The sequence below is a fragment of the Ammodytes marinus genome, assembly GCF_949987685.1.
Source record: "Ammodytes marinus genome assembly, chromosome: 15".
Classification (NCBI taxonomy): Eukaryota; Metazoa; Chordata; class Actinopteri; order Uranoscopiformes; family Ammodytidae; genus Ammodytes; species Ammodytes marinus.
The window spans coordinates 9,008,320-9,030,216 of record NC_137219.1 but is presented as its reverse complement, the minus strand read 5'-3'; the positions used below and the strand labels follow the sequence as shown (position 1 = coordinate 9,030,216).

General features: G+C 41.3%; 1 protein-coding gene across 1 annotated transcript; it reads right to left on the bottom strand.

Moving 5' to 3' along the window:
• Window positions 1-4,519: 4,519 nt before the first annotated feature.
• Window positions 4,520-15,318, bottom strand: LOC307261499 (programmed cell death protein 10). Its single transcript, XM_080042055.1, has 8 exons — window positions 15,202-15,318; window positions 13,515-13,752; window positions 12,728-12,781; window positions 10,935-11,052; window positions 10,623-10,749; window positions 10,265-10,343; window positions 10,077-10,159; window positions 4,520-5,436 (listed from the first exon to the last, which is right to left on the bottom strand). The coding sequence occupies exons 2-8, from the start codon at window positions 13,602-13,604 to the stop codon at window positions 5,355-5,357; spliced, it is 633 nt and encodes a 210-aa protein (XP_079898181.1). The 5' UTR covers window positions 13,605-13,752; window positions 15,202-15,318; the 3' UTR covers window positions 4,520-5,354.
• Between the last annotated feature and the right edge of the window lie 6,579 nt (window positions 15,319-21,897).

Genomic DNA, 21,897 nt, shown 5'->3' with positions numbered 1-21,897 from the left:
AAAAATACTTTAGTGTGGTGCTTAAAAACTCCAGTATAGCAGGTCTCAGCAGCAGCAGCAGCATTCAGATAATGATCTGTGAGTGACTGTATATGTGTGAATGTCTATGTGCAGCTCCACAGCACTGTGGGTCAGACTTCAGTGCATTTAGTGCTTGAGACGTTGGTATAGAAGTTCAAGATTTTTCACTGCAGTTGTGTTATATTATTCACTCTCTACTGAGCAACCCCTTCAGTTCAGCCACTGGAGAAGATCCCCGTGGACGCCCGACCGTGAAAATAAAAAATTCTCCCCTTTCTCTAGCCTCTGAAACCTTATGAAGGTTTAGTGTAAAGCCATGCTCCTCATAGAAACACACACAAAGCAATTTCTTAGTGTTCTTAACTACCTATCGAGATAGCAGATGAATGGGGAAGATTCTAAGGGCCTGAATTAAAACATAGAAAATAAAGAAATAAGACTGAAAAAAGCCCTGTCAAATGTATTTGTAATAGACCAATATTACATCTCACAAACTTGTGAGATGTAATACGATCTGTAAATCATACGACACCAAAATATCATACATTAATATGTGTGTGTGTGTGTGTGTGTGCGTGCGTGTGTGCGTGTGCTTTTCTTGATGCATAAAAAAGAAAAAGAAAAAAGAGTAGCCTTCTCTTTCCTCCTACTTGAATAAGAAATACTACACATAGCCTGCAGGTTCTGACAAGACAAACATCTGACAGTATTTCAACTGTGAGAAGTAAATGTGCACAAGTATCCAAATGTACACAGAGGGATGACAGGTGTTCAAACAGAAATCAATGTGCAGTGAAGGAGTAATATCACCTAATAATCCTACAAATATGATTTTAATGCCTTTATAGTGCCTTTAAATGTCACACAAAGCATTGTAGGCATAATAGATAGACTATTGTTGTTTTGGTGGCAGCATGGTTAATAGCAGATGGAAACTGCCAACTGCACCATCTTCACAGCTGTATAGTGCAAAACAAATGCTTTTTCTCACCGTTGTGCATTTTGCTCGTTTCTGTCTTTTATGGAGCACCTACGGTTCCAAAAGATGTTTCATTTTGTCTTGTGCGCATACAATCATTTGCTATAATTTCTCTAACACATTTAGATACAAAACAGACACCATATAATGGAAGTCACTCAGTTAATCAAGTTTTATTTTCACTAAGGATATGTAATTTAATGAAATTCTTGCCGCTGCCGCGCGTAGACAAGGGATTGTCATTGGCAGGAATCCCACAAGATATTAACTTTATGTGCACAAGATAATTAACTTTCACCTTTCGGGACTTTAGGGGCTCCAAAGTTTTGTCAAGTCATCGCAAACCTTTTTTACATTTTTTATTCCCCAAAACTGTTCAGGCGTCGCTCCTCCCAGAGATGATAACACACGGATGAATGAAGAGTGGGGAAAAGCACAAAGACAGGACAAGGACTGAAACAAACCTTAAAACAGGAGAAGTCACTTAACGTCAGCTCTCAGCAACTGTATGTTGATTATTTTATTTTTTATAATATGTTGGTGCTCCCCAAAAGACTCAATAATGACTTTATAGCATTTATGGTATTTTTCTTTTTCTAGTCCTTACATTTCATTGGGGTATTACACCATACAGAGTGCTGTTTCACTCACATGCAATCACTGGTTGCACTAAAATGGTTTTATTATTGCTGTAATGTCCCTTTGGCATTCCATTGAATAGTGCGTTTATTTTTTATAGGCTACTTAATGTTGGTCATTGTGTTTGAATTCCCTGGAAATACATTGTCTTGTATGCCTGTTATTATGTTTTTCCATCCATATATAATGCAGTGCCTCTGCTTTTGCAATACTACTAACCCTTCTGTCACTAATGCAAACGTTCCAAGAAAATTATTATTGCTCAAAGCCTCATAGCAATAAAAACATCTTAGGTATTTACTTATTGCAAATTGCAAATCTTTTCCCCCCTGTTCACTCCATTTAAAAGAACTGTAGAAGGCAAAGCTGATAACATTCATGTGGCCACGGTCTGTTTGACTATACTGAAAGATGCTGACACCACAACACTTCCTCTGTCATAATGTGTGCTATAGGTCATCTCTGTGCGAGAATAGAACATTTTATGCAGGAAGATCCCATGTGTCTTACCATAGGGTTTGCCCCTGCATACTAAGAGTATCCTTGCGTCTTGCACACACACACGCACACACACACAAACACACTCACACACACACACACACACACACACACTGACTGATTGGAGTTCCTCCTCATCACACACACACACACACACACACACACACACACACACACACGCACACACACACACACTGACTGATTGGAGTTCTTCCTCATCAAGCAGATTTGTTCATGCATGTCAAACTTCGGCAATTTCTTGTGAATAAATGAGCTTACAGGCTTGGGTGGCCAAGCAGGCAGTCAAGTAACAGGTAAAAGACAAGCAGGTAAAAGGTCCAGGTTCGGGTGACAGGAGACAAGATGGCAACATGGCAACTGAAGCTGAACTTAGAGCAAATAACTACACCTGCAGAAATAAGTGTTGCACTCTGCATACAGCACATCATTTAGGGGATACCCTGCCCTGTTGGTAGAGCTATTTTAGTAAGGATAGAACAATAATTGTGGATATTTCGAGCAGATAACTACTGATTTAAAAAACTAACACTTCATGGCAGCATTGATCTTAATAAAAATTTTAAAAAAGATTAGAGGAACCGTAAACTAAAAGGTCCTCCAAACTTAATGACAAAATCCGTTGTTAGTATTGTACTACAAAGATTGTGTTGACATGTGACACAGTATCCTGCATACGATGGAGTGTTTGGATAATTCTTATTCTGGTTAAAAGCACATATGTTTTGAGAAACACAAATTGGAAAGTAAATGTTAAAAAAAGAACATAACCTTTCAAGTCAGTTCCAAACACATCTCAACGGGGGGATTAAACTATTTTTTGTAATAATGATCACATCGTCTTTTGAGGATATTGCAGTAATGATTGCTGCAGAGTATGTGTGTGTGTGTACTGTTCCTCAGATGTGTCATGTCTCTAACTGTAATTCTGCCTCATGTTGGGATTGTGTCTAATCTGTTGGATGATGTAGAAGGCAAACAATTCTATGGGAAGTTCTTCCATCTCTCTTTTTTGTTGCTATCTGCATCTTCATCCAAACCACGGGGTGTGGCTCTGATCTCTAGCCCCCTTCTTCATCTCTGAGCAGAATACCAATCACATACTGGTGTCGGCCTACATGGACGACCAGTGGAGTGAATTGCTTTGATGTATGCATAATTTGCATATTCAAAAGAGATTCCTCACAACCTCTGCACTGTCTTTTCTGCAGTGCAGCCCAGTTAACAAGTACAACTCCAGCAAAAATTCCAAGAAAACTCAGAGGACTTTTCCCCAGGCCTGCCTTCCTATAAGAAACCTAAATATCAACGGGAAGGAGAAGATATAGTTCCAGTTAAACTTCACAGTCTGCATCTCCATCTTGTTTGGAACTACAAGTGAAGTGGCTTCAGTTAGCACGAGCCCCTTTGAGATGTACAGGTCAGCACAGCAACACCCCCACAAACCCAGGTGTCAAGAATGAGCCGCATAATTACTTTTATCCGACACGGTATGAAGACAACAATAATCATATTGTAACCTTTTCAAAGGTACATTTGCAGTGAGAGCTGCACTGCATCACATAATAAGCATTTCTGTTACTACCGGGTAAGGATGTCATATTTTTGAAAGGTCAAGCTCCAATAAAACCCAAACTAACACATTATCTGTTTGAATTCATTTTGAACGCAGGGTGTCCAATCTTTCAGTGTAGTCTATATCATTGTTGGCCATCCAGATAATTGCAGTCTTACATGGTGAGTTTTTGGAGGTATCTATCCGTCCATAAAATGTGCTTTCACCCGTCCTGTTTTCACTGGCGGACCACTGTGTGCAAGTACAGTCTCAAAGAGCTGCTGGCTAATTATCTCATCTGGAGAAAACATTTATTTATGTGTGTACACTTTAATTACAGGAAACAAATACAATTTAAACTAATAAGAGGGAACATCCTTCAGTGAAAAAATGCGTTATTGCATTCTCGAGATAACACTTTTGAGATATCATAATTAACATGTGATCTGACAATAACAGCATTTAATATTATAAATAAGAGTAAACCACATTTTTATGATAATACTATGTCTAGTAATGCATTCTCAAGACAAAGATAATAAAGGTTACCTATTCCCAAATACTTATCATTATAATAAGAGGAACAAATCTATTGTTTCAAGAGATAATTAACAAAATGTTTGATGTTATCAAAAATAAAAGCATTAAAAAATAACTCAGCACGTCAGTTCTCAGCTTCCGTTACAATGCTCTGTCTTGCACACACACACACACACACATACACACAGACACACGTGCGCCTTATTAGAATTATTTAAAAAATAAGTCACTCCACACATATTGGACTCGGACACATTTAAAAAAGCATCATCATTTGGAAACTATTTATTGAACATTTGCAACCAGATATCAGTTAAATACAGAACTTTCAATTCTCTCTTACATCCCCCAAACAGCAGGGACTGGCTCCGCTTCATTACACCGAGAGGAGGGAATGTTACAGGACTTGGTAAGGCGCACACTATGCTGGAAGTCATTTGGCTTTACTTTTCTTTTGATAATAAAGAGAAACAAAATCTAAAGTCGGCCTCTTAAAAATGTCCAGCTCTGCGTCCTTCTCCCTCGCAGCTAGATCCTGCGCGTACACACACACCATGGCAAAAAAAAAAAAAAAAGACACAGATAGGAGCCGAGAAGAGAAAACCAGTATTAGACGACTGAGAGACACACCCCCTATACTGAATGCGGTCTGGGTTTGTGTAGCCATGATTGAAAAGCTAAAAGTAAAATGATCAACATGAATATATTAGAAAAAAAAATGGCAATTAGTCTTTAATAAACACCTCGTCTCAACCTACCTCCCATCAAGACCAGGGTTATAAATTAAAACTGTCCAAATAAAATCAATCAACTTTTTTTCAAGATGTTGGGCCCCATTCAGTTCCATTTCAAGACTGGAAAAATCCTCATTGAAAAAAAACAACAACAAATGGCACTTTTCAGTCTCTTGAACTGGAATCTAGAATATATCGACTTCAAATGGAATCGACCCCCAACCCTAAAATCAACTCTTTCTAATTTACATATATGGGTCAGGCGCTCTTCAAGCTTCCACCATTCTAGCAGTTGGTCCCCACAGGACATGGGGGGGATAGGGACGGGGTTAAAGGGGAAGGAGGGAGGGGGCTCTGTGGTCTCTGGAGGCTAGGCCACGGTTTTGAAGGTCTGCAGTATGAGGTTGGTTTGGTGGATGAGTCGGTTTGCACTGATGAAGACATTTATCGCCCTGGAAACGGAGAAGAATAAAACTTAAGAAAACAGGTTTGGGGGGTAGGGGGCTCACAATGGCCGTTTGAACAAAAAGTTAACTATTAGCGAGACGGTGACGGAATCTGGGAATGGGGGCGAGCTGGTTTCCTGCACAGACATTCAAATTCACACAGCAGGTTTTGGGTTAACAATTGACATTCCTGTCCTCTCGTCTCCTTAGACTGCCATTCTTTCTTGAGTTTCATGATTACATAACAAACAAAATCACTATACCCAGAGAATCTTTTTCACGTTACTCTCAACAGTTGCTCAGTCAAAATACAATACAGCATGTCCTTCCTTTATGATGCAAATCAGTTCAGTCACAGAAGTGCCGTTTCACACTCTGACACATTTTGAAAGATGTAGTTGCAACACTCCTAAAGTCTTCTGCTGTAATAAGAAAAGGCAGACGCAACTTGTCGTGGGGCAACCAGTGGTTCCACACTGAGCTAAGTTGATAACATTTTGACACGTAAGCTGATCTCTCATTCGTGTAACTCAATAGTGTTATCTTATGTAGCCAGCTTTATTTAATGCTTATCATGAGATGATAGCTAGTTAGATTCTAACTGCAGTTTATCAAGTTCCCCACAAGGATGAATAAAGTAAAGCATCTATCTATCTATACAAGAAAGATATTTACATATACATACTGTAAATGTATTCTACGTTACGGGGAACAGTCCATATTCCCTCCTAAATTAAACAAAAACTGATTAATGCTGTCCCTCTGCTGCTTAGACCAGAAATACATTTCCAAACACGTTGACAGCCCAGATATGATTTGAAATGTTAAGAGCTACATGAACCATGTGACCACCCAGCGGCATTCATTTTTCAAAATAATTAATTCACTATTTGGCTCCTTATTGCTGATTGTGTGAAAAGCAGCAAACATTAACCCAGAAAAATTCCCTTCACAACAAACACACAGCAGAGTAAAGTAAGCATATCCTCGTGTGTTAGAAATCCAAAGCAGCAAATGGGATTGGAATAGCTCAAGATTTTGGTAAATGAGCTGTTATCAAGGTCAGTCAGAAGAGAAGAATATAAGAGCCCTGTTTCAGGTAGCAGGTTTTACAAACTCTGGGTTTAATCCTGCGCTCTGAGTTGCTCAACTCAGAGCTGAGCAACTCTGGGTTTTCGGTTTCAGAACAGTGGATCAGCGTTGGGTCAATCGACTCTGAGCGTGTTCACTCTGGGTTGATTGCGTGCGTAAAAGCCATCGTCAATGGATCGCTGATAACATGTGTGGAGGTAAAATAGCTCAGCCTGAATATACATCTGAATGGACACTGCTTTTACAGACAGCCTCCTGATGTTTCTCTGGTCAGCCTGCCCCTCCCACGATTATAATATCAATGTATATCTCAACCTGTCTGCCTCCCAACCTGTCTCCTTCCACTGTTGTAATGTGAGTTAGTCGTCTTCCCCCACCCAGCTTCCTTAAAGAGATCCTATTATCAGGGGCATTGTCAGTCTGCCCCAGGGCAGCTGTGGCTACTCTCGTAGTTTACCACCACCGGTATGACTGTGTGTGAACGAATTGAACCAGGAACCCTGTAAAGCGTCTTTGAGTGCCTAGGCAATAAAGCGCTATATAAAACCTATCAATTATTATTATTATTATACTACTACTTTTCTGGTCTTAATTTCTTGTTAAAAACTGCTATAGAGCAACCTGACACGAATCACATCACAAAAACTATGTAAATTTTCAGGACACTCTTTCTCTTAAGGTGAGAACACACCGGGCGCGTTGGGTGTGGTGGGCGCGTTGAAAAATCCTATTTTTGCATAGGGAACCATTGGTTTAGGCGCGAGGATCCGTTGGCCGCGGCAAAGCGGCGCTTTGGGCGCGTTACCAAAGCGTCAACGCGCCAGCAAAGCGTCAAAAAAAGATGAAAAAATGTAACTTTCAACGCTCCAGCGCGTGACGTTTAGCCGCGTTGGCCAATCAGCGGTGAGCTTGACCCGACGTCACTGGCAGAGAGCCGGAGGACAGAAAAATCTCAGACAAAATGGAGGAGCAAATAATCACCGCTGTGTTTGCTAGACCGTGACAACACAGAGGCAAACACCGAGAAGGAAATGTATTTACGGCTGGCTGCCTGGTGCTGTATGAAGCCGCTCGGGGTTACAAGACATGGGGAAAGTGAACCAGGAGAATGGGCTTCCTGGTTAATTCAGTGAATATGTGCGGCTGTGCATTAGCCGATAAACCAAGTTAGCGCCGGTCGGATAGCATTAGTTAACTCACCCGGTTGTGTGCGGCCACCACCTCCATAATGAAGCCAAACATAACGGCTTAGTCCGGGGAACTTTCACAACGAGTACAGCGAAGCACCGGTGTTTATGCCTATATCTACGCCAGCCACGGTCCCCTGTCACAGCCAGGTAGGGTAATGTAGGCTAGTTGCCTTTATTTTCTACTGCCCTGCACACAATGCTGCTGTAAATGTGTTTGGTATGGTGCTGCCTTGCTGTTTGTGTTCATTTCCGAGTGGCGTGAATCTGTTTTAAGGCTATTTGTTCCGTTCAGTTGCTGTTTATTTGTCTTTTGGCACAATTGTTGGCCGTGTTGTTGTTGTTTTTGTGCGGACATGATCGCTGTTGTGTCGGGTCGGTTCTGATCGCAGCCATGGTTGATTAGGGGAATAAATATATGGGGGGGAGACTAGCTGCGAAGCGTTGGAGGGACGCGTTGAACCACTTTTTGACACAAAATGACCAAGCGCCAGATCGGGCGCGCTGGTCGCTTTGGCCCAAAGCGCCAACGCGCCCGGTGTGTTCTCAGCTTTACCCTAGCCAGCACAGCAGTCTCTCTCTACCCACTGCTTTGAGCTTCTCCGCCCCTCCCCCCCCTGCTGCAAACCCCACTCCGTTGTGATTGGTTACCTTCCTTCCAGTAGCGGGAAATTTCAGGAAATTTCCAGGAAGGTGGGGGCATACAGCCGGAGTTTGCCTGAGCGGCAGCATTACCATACATGGAAACATGATAGAAACGACCCGAGCGTGACAAAGAAAACCCGGAAATTTGAACAAGTTCGGCTTGACCGGCTGCCATAGTTTTTAGTGCTCTGCATAGCCAGACGGTCAGCAGGGAATACGTCGAAATGCATGTACGTAATTATTTGATACTCTAGTATGGTTAAACATGACTATAAATCATTATAACAACGTTTATAGGTCATAAAAGTCGAAAAGTATCATAGGTCCTCTTTAAGTATGTATATTCGAACCCGTCTACCCCTCTCCTACGTATTGTAATTTAATCTCCCCCCTGGGAGACAAATGTCCTTAAATATGTTATGACTTTGAGAAAACTTCGTCACTCCTTGTAACACACTTACCCGTGTTGGAACTAGTGACCCTCCGTGGAGGTCTTTGCTATTATTGAAATAAACCCTAATGCTTCAACAAACGTATCATTGTGCTTTTCCTCACCACACATGATTCACCATGGAAACAGAAGAAACAAATGCTTGATCCTCCCACTTCTCAAAAAAATAAAAAACTTCTCCGCTCCTCCCACTAGAGTAAGAAATATTAACGAATGAGCTTATGGTATGGAGAAGAATTAACAGGGATATTATCTCATATCTCTGATCTAATCATCTCGGCCATTCAGAAAAACAACGGGGGGAATATTTTTTGTCAATAGAATAATTATGCTTCCATATGACAAGCAAGTCTATTTTAAGAATTAAGTTACGCATATCAGCAGCAGCAAAAGTGTATGGCGCCGCAAAGCATTGCTGACAGTGTTTTATATTTGCTGTATTATGTAGTCAAGCTATAATAGCCTACTGTGCAGTAAACAGACTGTCGCTTCTTTTAAATGAGGAGTCAGACACATTAGATGACAGTTTCCATTGTAGAGCCTGATTGATGTATTACAGATTCCTTGTCCTCTAGTGATCACAGTTTAAATTATTATATTATTTCTATATTCATATACGGCTATTTAACGAGGCTCGCCTGTGACTTTGGGATGACACAAGTGAACAGTAACGATCGCGTGCAGCCCCAGTCGCAGAATTACATTTCAACCTGACATAAATCTGTTCAGTGGCACAGACGTTAAAAAATCCCTATTAATAAAAATAAGAATGATATAGGCCTATATTAAATACAAATAGGTTTATTAATCTGAATGTAGAACATGTTCACGATGTGTAAGGTGGCCGCCATATGAACGAATGAGGGCTGAGAACAAGGCTACTGATCAGATAAAAGATTGATCAAACGTAAAATCATCAGTACATGATAAAAACATCCCGATGGAGATTTCTATGGATTGATTTTGCTTTAAACTGTACAGGGACGCGTTGTGACAGTGACTCTTTCTTCAGTCGGAGCTGCAGCGTAACAAACTCAGGGTAGGTCTAACCACCTACTGAGCAGGTTAGAGCCATGGCGTATGTTGCCGCAGTAACTGACTCTGGGTTGCGCTGAACCTGCTACCTGAAACGGAAAACCCAGAGTTTCCACTAACTCAGAGCGAACACACTCTGGGTTGCCTCAAGACCAGCTACCTGAAACAGGGCTCTGATATACTGTAAGTCTGCATGATAAATATGAAGCTACCGCCAGCAACATGGTTACACTTACTTTCCGTCTTTGAAGTATGTTTTGAGGGTGTCGCTGAAACTTTTGGAGTATTTCACAAACTCCTTTTTCTGATGCTCCAGGGCCTTCAAACAAACACAGGGAATAAACACATGGATCATCACAAAAACAGAAACAAGGAAAAAAACGTGAGACAACATGCAAAGATGTGTGTGGGTTTGTTTACTCACTCTGCGATTCTGGTACTGGTATTTCTTTATGACGTTGTTGACTGTGTCCAGGAGCTCTTTTATGGCGCTGGCTATGTCTCTGCAGGGAACACCAACAGCAACAACAGGTGAGGATTTCACATTGCACATATCACCGAGAGAGGTAAAACAATAAGCAGTAAATTGCGGTGTGAGAGGTGTTAGTTATTCAAGGCCTGAACACAGCACCCTCTGGGACGAATCCCCTGATCTAATTGTAATGTGCAAATGACCTGCATCCGTTGGTGATGTGTAAATTGCTGTATTTATTTCTAAACCTGTGTGATTTACAACTGCATGGTGTATGTGTGTGCGCGTGTTTCCGTGCGCTTGCACTCACTTGATAGTCTGTAGGAAGCGTACTCTGTCATTGATCTCATCAGGGATTTTGCTGAGGATGTGTTTCAGCGCTCTGGCCTTCTCGTTCAGGTCCTGGAACTCCTGCTCGGGTCGGTCGATCATGAATTCTGACAGTGGAAAAAAAAAAAGACTTTAGCACAGGGACACCATGATATATTGTGTAGAACACCAGTGTATACCAATGTACTGGACAATGGACACACAGAGCTGCATCCACATGCAAAACCTGGATCTCAAGAGTGACCAAACTCCCATCTTTACCATCACATCATCCATGCAGCCACACACTCACCTTCCACATCGTCGGCCGCCATGCGCAGTAGGGACTCGGTGAAGTTGATTTGGACGTTCTTTTTCTCCAAGATCTTCATTATGATGTCCTGGGTGAGGCCAGGGTTTTCCCTCTCCGCCTGACAAAAGAGGAGTTGACTTAGAGGGGGGAAAAATATGATCACCACGAAGTCTCCCTTTGGTTTTGGATAATGACAAAGCTGCTTCTCCTTTGTGAATACTTTGTCTGTGCTCACTGTGCTCATCAGCAGCAGAGGTTCAGAGATAAAGCTACGGCCCCCTTTTATTATTCCAGCGCAATCACAGCAGTGTATAGATTTAGAAAAAGAGGATCAAGACATTAACAAAACCTCATTTGATGATTACCATCGGGCATCACTTGTAAGATCTAAACACATTAGTCTGAACATCAGCGCCTTTGATGTCGCATTGATCGCCGAGTTAATTCATTTGAATATCAATCATGTAAATGGTAGGTGCCCGGGCGTAATGAACACCACATAAACTGAACCTAATAGTCTCCACTTGAGTAGCGACAAAAGGTGAGATTGAGAAGCTAATCAGAACATTTTTTATGACTACACCCATCGTTCACTCAGTTGCAGTAAAATGTCCACACTTTTTTTGGGCCCGTCTCAAGAATGTAATCAACTGGCACAGAGGGCGTGAGAAAAACAAGGAAGTTGTGTGTTGGCAAGAGAGTTTCTCAGTTTAAGCTTGATTAAAGATGATCAAAAGATCAATATTTTAGAATTTTTCACTTTTTCTTTGTTGGTTTATCGATTTGAAACTGTTCAACTGAGGAACGGAGCCCAACAAAGCATAAAAAAAACACTACGAGAGTGAGTGAGTGAGTGAGAGAGAGAGAGGGGCAAGGCTCCTGTCGGAAAGAGGAATAGGCCTAATTAGAGCATGGAGCAACTACTTTCTTTTCAACGGTCGTCTTCTATTGGATATGATAACAGTGTGCTCAACAAACTAAGTGTCGACATCTCTGAATGTGGCACAATTGCTAAATAAATAGGTCAATTAGACGCAAACAAGCATTGGATGTAAACAAGTCTATTTGACTATTTAGGGTGCTTGTGTAAAACCTTTATGACCATCTGACTGCACATGCCTGTAGCCCCACTGGAAGGACTGAAACATTTAGTCGATATATTGATGGTCAGGAAATTAATCAGCATTGAAAGTAATATGGGACATTTGATGACATCACATGGGTCTCTATGAAATTAAAATGGGTGTTTTTACATTTATTTTCATAGTTAAAAACATGAATTGAGGAAAAAATAATTTAAATAACTTCCCAGTTGCATGCATAATCAATTAGATCTATATTCAGCACAGCGTTCCAAGAAATCTCAATACCTTCTTTAGTAATGAAAAAATTATAAATACAAAAAGAGAATACATGTGTGTTATAAACTAGAGTGCTTAACATCATAACAAACATGGCTTCAATTAAAGAGGAAGAATGTGGCTGTTTGCAGCTTCGTGGTTCTGTTTTGATTAATTTTCCTGCCGTGTAATTTGCATCAGGGCCTTGCTGTTATCTCATCCCAAAACTGGAAAGTTACACCCTCTTTCACAGTCGCAGCTGATGTGTTAAGGATGTTCCTGTCTGTGTCCTCCAGGAGGGAACACAGCCGTTGGCAGAATATTGCTTTAGATCCTCAGATTATGATGATATGTAAATGCAGTGGCAAAAAAAAGGGGGGGGGGGGGGGGACTAGGACACAGCCTGGATTTTAAACTAAAGATATTGTGACACGACGGTGTTCCGAGTCCTACCTTTATGAAGGCTGCTCTGAGCGTCTGGGCTGCCGATAGGTTGATCCTCTCCAGCTAAAGAAAAGAAAAAGACACGTTACGACATCTGGACAAGTTGTTGTTCTGTCACCTAGACTAGAACTGGCAGGTCGCTTTGAGCTGCAGCTGCTCGCTGAGTCGAATGTAATTGCTCCGTCAAAACGGGCTCTGGCCTTAACGGGAACATGAGGCGAAGTCACTTTATAAAGTCAGCCTGCCCCACACAGTCAAAGGCGATTCGACGCCACATAATAATACTAGCGCTTTTCATTTTCCTTACAGGCTGGCACGGAAATTGGTTCCAGTTTCCAGTTCAACAATTATAATGAATTGTTATGAGATCCATTGAGGTTAATACCATTGTAACATTTCAGGTTTAAGCCTTTTATAGTCTAGTTGCAACTTTGTGGGTCACAAAAATACATTTTAATCTATCTAATCCAAATGGTAATCACGTTGTACAACATTTTGCTCCAACTTTAATAACTCCTAACACTTAACTGCAATATCAATATAACCCTTCAGATACATTTGGCTACATTAAAACTGCAGTGGCAATTTCGATTTGAAATACATTTATGTTTTGATTTGTAGCATTGAGTGGCTGAAAGTGGTCTTCAATTTTCCGGCGACTAAAAGGCCAAATTAATACTGGATAAATACGATTTAACAGAATACTTATAAACCCCTCAGCAAGAGCATGACAAATCATTTGACAAAAAAAAAAAAAAAAAAAAAAGGTGCCCACTGTCAACAAGAGTTATTTTACCTCGTTGAAAACTGGGTACATCACGGCGTACAGCGTCATGGATACCATGGAGTTTGTTTCAGCTTCATTCTTCATCTCCTCCATTGTCATCCTCCAGGGAGGAGCCGCTCTTGGTGAGAAAGGTGAGGAGGAAACTGCAGCTCACGCACACTCACACATACACTCGCTCACCCACACACACTCACTCACACACTCATACACACTCTGGAAACCACGTGAGCTCCAGAGTGCCACAAACCTGCACAGGGTGAAAGGGTAACAGCCGGGTATAAGTAAGGTTTGGTTTGGCTGAGTTGTTAATAGATTATTAATCAATATGGAAAGACAGTCATTTAGTATACATAACACAGTATATTTTAATTTTTTAAAGGATTATTATAAGGAATGGACAGAATCTGATCAAATACATCAATACTGGCATTGATCCTGACTTGATGAATGGGATAGGAATCGTATACCGGCTATGATATGACAAATTTAGTTTATTTTACTTAGTCATTACAGAATTCAGTTTTCAGTTATCAGTTACAATCATTCAATCACAGGTGGCTGCTGTGCTGACAGGTGGCACATCAATTATTGGACTCATGTTGCCATACATAAAAATAACTCCAGTGAGCTTCTCCTAGACAGGTATGAAGATTAGCACTTGTATCGGATTGGTACTCGGTATCAGCTGATACCCCGAGTTCAGGCAATGGAATTGGTATGAGGAGATTTTTTTCTCTACTGCAATTTCATGGCACAGTTACAGGACACCTATCTGGTGACAGCAAGGCAAATGACATCAAACATACACTGGAATTTGCAGCAATGTAAATATATAAAGTATCATGTCTTTAATAATAATAATATCTTAATTTGTATAGCACATTTGGTGCAAAGATGCAGCCAAAAGCTCTTTATAGGATCGGATGAAAATAAACAATAAGAGGAGAAATAAGAATAGCAAGTGAGAGAAAAACAAACACGCTAAAAAAGATGGGTCTCTGATGTCTTTTTTAAAATTCCAACGGAGTTTGCTGTTCTAAGATCAATGGGGAGGCTTGAAATGAAAGACCCCTTTTCCTGTTTGACTATTTTGATACATATACAAGACCGTCATTTATAAAGCAAGATAAACCTAACTGACAAAGTATTTTGTTTGGCAGTGCAGCTCAGCTCTTAAGTACGCTAGTAACTAATTGGTAAGCATTAAACTGGCATTTAGGTATGACGTTAGCTTTATCAAGTACTTGTGCCATTACTGATCATTCCAAAAATATAAACTACACTGTGAGAGTACTGTTAATCAGGCAGTATGTGATGCGATGTCTGGCTAACATTGACGACCAGGTACCAGCTAGTTGGCTAACTGGACATGGCTAACAAAGTAGCTGATGTACCGTTAATTGGTGTTTGCGGTTTTGAATAAAGGAAAAATACTTTCAAAAGCAATTCTCGCTGACTATACGGGATGAGTATAGTGACACATTTATCGCGATCTAGCCGCAAATAGCCCCAGCTGGGGCCTACGGCCGACCAAATCGGTGATAGCGAGCTGCTAGCCTTTACCAGCGTAGCTAACGTGCTAGCTGCAGTTAACTGGAGATTTGTATTTGCTGACGAGTCAAAAACGCGTCAACAAACTGCTTAAGGAGACATGTGTGCATCGGCATGTGAGTGTCAAACGTTAACTGGTATCTACCTTTGGTCTGACTTCTTAAATGGGTTGGTCACGCCGTCGATTGCCTTTTAGCTGCTATGTTTTCTTTACAACTTAAGGCGGAAGTTTTTTAGGACTGGCCCGAGCGACATCTTCCGGACCGCCGCTACGTAAAATACACGCCCTCCAATCAGAGGTCCCGATGCATATAGATACAGTGACGTCACCTTATAAATAGGTAAATATCTATTATTGTGGCAATTTTTTGTTACTTTGTGGAAGTCTAAATACAGTTTACTGAAAGAAAAAAAACTGTTTTAACTGGCCGTTATATGTAGGCTATGTTTTGTAAAATGTCTATTTATGTTGGCATATCATTATATTAATTGATTCAAGATGCAAGATTCAAGATTCAAAGTGTTTATTGTTATATGCACAATAAGAAACATGTTCTCAGTAATGCAATGAAATTCTTCCTTTGTTTTCCACAGACTGTCAGAATTATGTACAAATGATGTTGTAGAATAGCAGGTAATAATAATAATAATAATAATAATAATAATAATAATAATAATAATAATAATAATAATAATAATAATAATAAATAAATAAAGATAAAATTATATTTATCATTCATCATCGTCATCATAACCTGTATTTTTACTCAGTGATATATTAAGGTAGAATCCTCATTTACGATACAGTGAAAGAAAGAAAAATGCACAAAAAGATCACATGGCAACTATAAGCACTTTTCTTAAGCCCAAGAAGCAATAACTCAGTTGGTTGTGATTGAAAGAATGACTTGCTGAACTTAAACCTGATCAAATGTGGCTGATTTGACCTATTAGCAGAATTACTCAAGTAAAACAAACAGTAGCCTATGGTGGTGTTCCTTTTACCAAATATATGGTACCTTTTCACCAGAATAGGCATATGTTGTTTATAAACTTTTACATAAAATGTATGGTTGAGATATGTTTCTGTGTCCATAAATTGCATCTAGGCCATCTTTATACCTCCGTATGTCAAAGGGTCAAGGCAAGGGTATCATTTTCTATCTTTAATCAGAGGAATGTATAGGTCATCTTTAAGTTGTCTGGTAAGTCTGTTGGCTCAGAGGACTGCAGGCTCCATGTGGAAGAAGCCTACAGGCGTCTAACAGCATACTTGAGATGCAATCTTCTCTGTTTTTCATTTAGTTCTCTGCTGGTTTTAAATATACATCTGAAATGTTATCGAAACATTATAGGAATAACGACCACCCATAATGTACCATATGGTTTCTCTTTCCAATAAGCATGCATTGACAGTATGGAAAGTAAAAAAGTCATGTTTGATGCACAGGTCTTTAAAGGGCACAAACAACATATAATGTCACTGCATAGCTGTACTTTTGGATATCTGGTAAACTTGGCTTCTGTATCAAGGCTAAAGAATGAAATGCGGCAGGCATTGTACGTATTTTTTTATGCTGTATATGTAGTATATAGCCTATATACTTTTGGTTGTGTATGCTCTGTGTCTAACTTTCAGCTACTATTTGAGGGTGTTAACATTCATATTGGCTGTCAAAAAAATTAAATTCACAGAACAAAAAAGTCTCTAGACAAATGAACTATGAAATCAAATGAACTATTAACCTAAATTAAATCAGGAATGGGATACCAAAGGCTGAAGTCTCCAACCCTTGAACATCAGCAGACAAGCCTCTTCTGCAGCCAACTGCACTTTTTGCATTTAATCTTGTCTTTATCAAGTGGAACACAAGCTCATTTGAACTGAGGTCAGTTGACTCACAGAACCCATCATGGACACTGTGTGGCTATTCATGATTGCTTTGTCTATAGGCCTATCCTGAGGATGTTTGCCTTTAAATAGGGGGGGGGAGCTTTGTATAAGGAAGATTTAGGGGGCGGGGGTAACTTTGTATAAGGCGGCTTTCCCAGTGTTCACAGTGAATATTTGAAATTCAGCCCACTAACGCCTGCTACTGTTCCATTGCTGATTCAACATTCTGGAGTACAAGGCATAAACAACGTCACAATGTAATTATTTGAGATTTGCATGATGCTTGTATATTTTAACAATTCAAAATGGTAGTTTGAGGTTGTCTTGACAGGGCATTTGTTTTCATGAAAATGTGGAACAAAACAAAAATTATTTGATAAACAAGAGTGCTTAATTATGTTTATATCATATAACATGTATATGAATGTTTTACTGAACCTATAATACAATTGGTTTTAAATATGGCCCACCACTGTGTGAATGTGCATTTTCATTATTATAATAACAATAGAGGTGGTTGTAGTGGTGATGCTGATCTTGGTAATAAGTTGTTGTTATTTTTACTGACGCTGCTTCTTCGTTTTGTTATGTAGTATGGCTCAGTTCTAATATATTCATTGTCATAGGCTGCAAACAACATACCCCAGTTTCTCATATTAATAACTCCATAATTCACCTTGTACATGTGTCTTTTATGTGACTTAGGTTAAGTTTTATTGTCACATCCTTGACTTACTTTTAAGTCTGTGGTGAGGAAAAGCACAATGATACGTTTGTTGAAGCAAAAGGGTTTATTTCAATAATAGCAAAGATCTCCGCGGAGGATAACTAGTTCCAACAAAGGTGAGTATGTTGCAAGGAGTGACGAAGTTCTCTTAAAGTCCCGACATATCAGTACAGCGTCATGTCGCAATTTTGCGACTTTGGCGCCTAAAGGGTTTGGACATTTGCCTTCCAGGGGGGAATCTAAATTACAATACGTAGGAGACAGGTAGACAGGTTCAAATATTTAAGGAAGCTGGGTGGGGGAAGACGACTAACTTACATTACAAGAGGAGGGGGAGACAGGTTGGGAGGCAGACAGGTTGAGATACAACAATGGCTTCAGTTCACCATATCAACAATGCAATGCTCTCAATTGGCCAGTCATGTGAGGGGGGGGGGGGGGGGGGGGGGCGGTGGGGGGTACAGTTTGAAGATACAGCAAGGCAAGGCAAGGCAAGTTTATTTATATAGCACAACTCAAACACAAGGCCACTCAAAGTGCTTTACAGGGGCAAGATTAAAATACATAAAACACATTAGAAGACATTTAAAAGCGAATGAAAAGAAGTAAAACATTTAAATTAAATAAAAAGTACAGGTTAAAATGGAAACAGAAAAGTCTTCAGACTCGATTTAAAAGAACTGAGGGTTGCAGCAGACCTCAAGTTTTCTGGGAGTTTGTTCCAGATATTTGGTGCATAAAAACTAAAAGCTGCTTCTCCTCGTTTAGTCCTAACTCTTGGGACTGTAAGTAAACCTGCCCCAGACGACCTAAGGGCTCTGGACGGTTCATAACGTATCAGCAGATCAGTAATGTATTTTGGCGCTAAACCATTTAGTGCTTTATAAACCAACATCAGTATTTTGAAATCAATTCTTTGAGTGACAGGAAGCCAGTGTAAAGACCTCAGAACTGGGGTAATGTGATCCACTTTTTTGGTCCTAGTGAGGACTCGAGCAGCAGCGTTCTGAATTAGCTGAAGCTGTCTGATAGATTTTTTTGGAAGGCCTGCAAGGACACTGTTACAGTAGTCAAGTCTACTAAAGATAAATGCATGGACAAGTTTTTCTAAATCTTGCTGAGACATAAGTCCTTTAATTCTTGATATGTTTTTAAGGTGGTAGTATGCTGACTTATTAATTGATTTAATGTGTTTCTTGAAATTCAAGTCGGAGTCTATGACCACACCAAGATTTCTGGCTTGGTGTGTGGTTTCTAGCATAACAGATGTAAGCTGTGCGCTGACTTTTAATTGTTCATCTTTGGCACCAAAGACAATTACTTCAGTTTTGTCGTTGTTTAATTGAAGGAAATGTTGGCACATCCAATCATTGATTTGTTCAATGCACTTACTCAGCAGGGGGAGTTCTGAGCATAAGACAATAGAAGAGGTGTGGCCCGTCTGAGTGGTTTGTTGGATACGCATTTGAGGAATCTACATGTACATCAGTTTACAATTAAACAACATGCAATATATCTCATTACACTTATAAGTCTATACAAGATAAAAAACAATGTTTCCTATTGCATTAATAAGCATTCCAACATTTGAGTCCAGAGATATATCTTATGCAATATCTGCCACCACACCCCGTTCCCTTAAAGTCCTGACATATTTAAGGACATTTGTCTCCCAGGGGAGAGAGTAAATTACAATACACGAGAGAGGTAGACAGGTTCAAATATGCATACTTAAGGAAGCTGGGTGGGGGAAGACGACTAACTTACATTACAACAGTGGAAGGAGACAGGTTGGGAGGCAGACAGACAGGTTGAGATACAACAATGGCTTCAGTTCACCATAACAACAATGCAATGCTCTCAATTGGCCAGTCATGTGGGGGGATGGTGCAGGGGGAGTTCTGAGCATAGTACAATAGAAGAGGTGTGGCCCGACGACGCTGAAGTTGGCAGCTGATTCGCAGCAGCCGATTCGGCAGTTAAGGAAAAGTTAAGGGATTCTTAAGGAGCTGCGGAGCGACTGATTCTCCTTTGTTTAACCTCCTAAATCGCCGCGGTAAAGCCACATTAATTAGTCTAGATTATCTAAGAGAGTCTAACCATTCTATAAAAACAGTTTACAATTGATTTAACTGTTGCACCCTTAAAGAACGACTCCGTCTTCTTTCGTTTTGGCAACTTTATTCTCCCCGGACTGCATATATTTTTTTAGAAAGGTTTTCACAAAGCAGCCGGACTTTTTCACAGCATGTCTTAAGGTGAGAACACACCGGGCGCGTTGGGTGTGGTGGGCGCGTTGAAAAATCCTATTTTTGCATAGGGAACCATTGGTTGGGGCGCGAGGATCCGTTGGCTGCGGCAAAGCGTTGCTTTGGGCACTTTGGGCGCGTTGCCAAAGCGTCACCGCGCCGGCAAAGCGTCAAAAAGCGTCACCGCGCCGGCAAAGCGTCAAAAAAAAGATGAAAATATTGAACTTTCAACGCTCCGGCGCGTGACCTTTAGCCGCGTTGGCCAATCAGCGGTGAGCTGGCAGAGAGCCGGAGGACAGAAAAATCTGAGACAAAATGGAGGCGCAAATAATCACCGCTGTGTGTGCGAGACCGTGACAACACAGAGGCAAACACCGAGTAGGAAATGTATTTACGGCTGGCTGCCTGGTGCTGTATGAAGCCGCTCGGGGTTACAAGACGTGGGGAAAGTGAACCAGGAGCAAATAATCACCGCTGTGTGTGCGAGACTGTATAAACACCGTGGAGGAAATGCGGCTGGCTGGTGATATGAAGCCGCTCGGGTGGGGAAAGTGAGCCAGGAGAATGGGCTTCCTGGTTAATTCAGTGAATATGTGTGGCTGTGCTTAAGCCGATAAACCAAGTTAGCACCGGTCGGATAGCGTTAGCTAACTCACCCGGCTGTGTGCGGCCACCACCTCCATATAATGAACCCAAACACAACGGCTAAATCCGGGGAACTTTCACAACGAGTACAGCGAAGCACCGGTGTTTATGCCTGCCCTATAGGCTATCTACGCCAGCCACGGTCCCGTCACAGCCAGGTAATGTAGGCTACATTATATATAAATATATCGATGGAGACTAGCTGCGTAGCTCCGTTCCTCGGACTCCCACAAAAGATAGAGCGCAGCGATGGGGATTATCTCAGCCATGGTTGATCAGCAATAGAAAAAGCAGGGGAAAATAAGTTTCGGGTGGGCTCATCTACGTAGGCCATGACGTAGGCGCGTTGCTTTTGGGCGCGTTGGACAATTTTTTGACACAAACGCGCCCGGTGTGTTCTCAGCTTTAAGCTGCGCTCTATCTTTTGTGGGAGTCCGAGGAACGGAGCTACGCAGCTAGTCTCCCCCGATATATTTATTCCCCTAATCAACCATGGCTGCGATCAGATCCGACCCGACACAACAGCGTTCATGTCCACACAAAAACAACTTCTACACGGCCAACAATTGTGCCAAAAAACAAATAAACAGCAAGTGAACGGAACGAATAGCCTTAAAACAGCATTGCAGATTCACGCCACTCGGAAATGAACACAAACAGCAAGGCAGCACCATACCAAACACATTTACAGCAGCATTGTGCACAGGGCAGTAGAAAATAAAGGCAAGTAGCCTACATTACCTGGCTGTGACGGGACCGTGGCTGGCGTAGATAGCCTATAGGGCAGGCATAAACACCGGTGCTTCGCTGTACTCGTTGTGAAAGTTCCCCGGATTTAGCCGTTGTGTTTGGGTTCATTATATGGAGGTGGTGGCCGCACACAGCCGGGTGAGTTAGCTAACGCTATCCGACCGGTGCTAACTTGGTTTATCGGCTTAAGCACAGCCACACATATTCACTGAATTAACCAGGAAGCCCATTCTCCTGGCTCACTTTCCCCACCCGAGCGGCTTCATATCACCAGCCAGCCACATTTCCTCCACGGTGTTTATACAGTCTCGCACACACAGCGGTGATTATTTGCTCCTGGTTCACTTTCCCCACGTCTTGTAACCCCGAGCGGCTTCATACAGCACCAGGCAGCCAGCCGTAAATACATTTCCTACTCGGTGTTTGCCTCTGTGTTGTCACGGTCTCGCACACACAGCGGTGATTATTTGCGCCTCCATTTTGTCTCAGATTTTTCTGTCCTCCGGCTCTCTGCCAGTGACGTAGGGTCAAGCTCACCGCTGATTGGCCAACGCGGCTAAACGTCGCGCGCCGGAA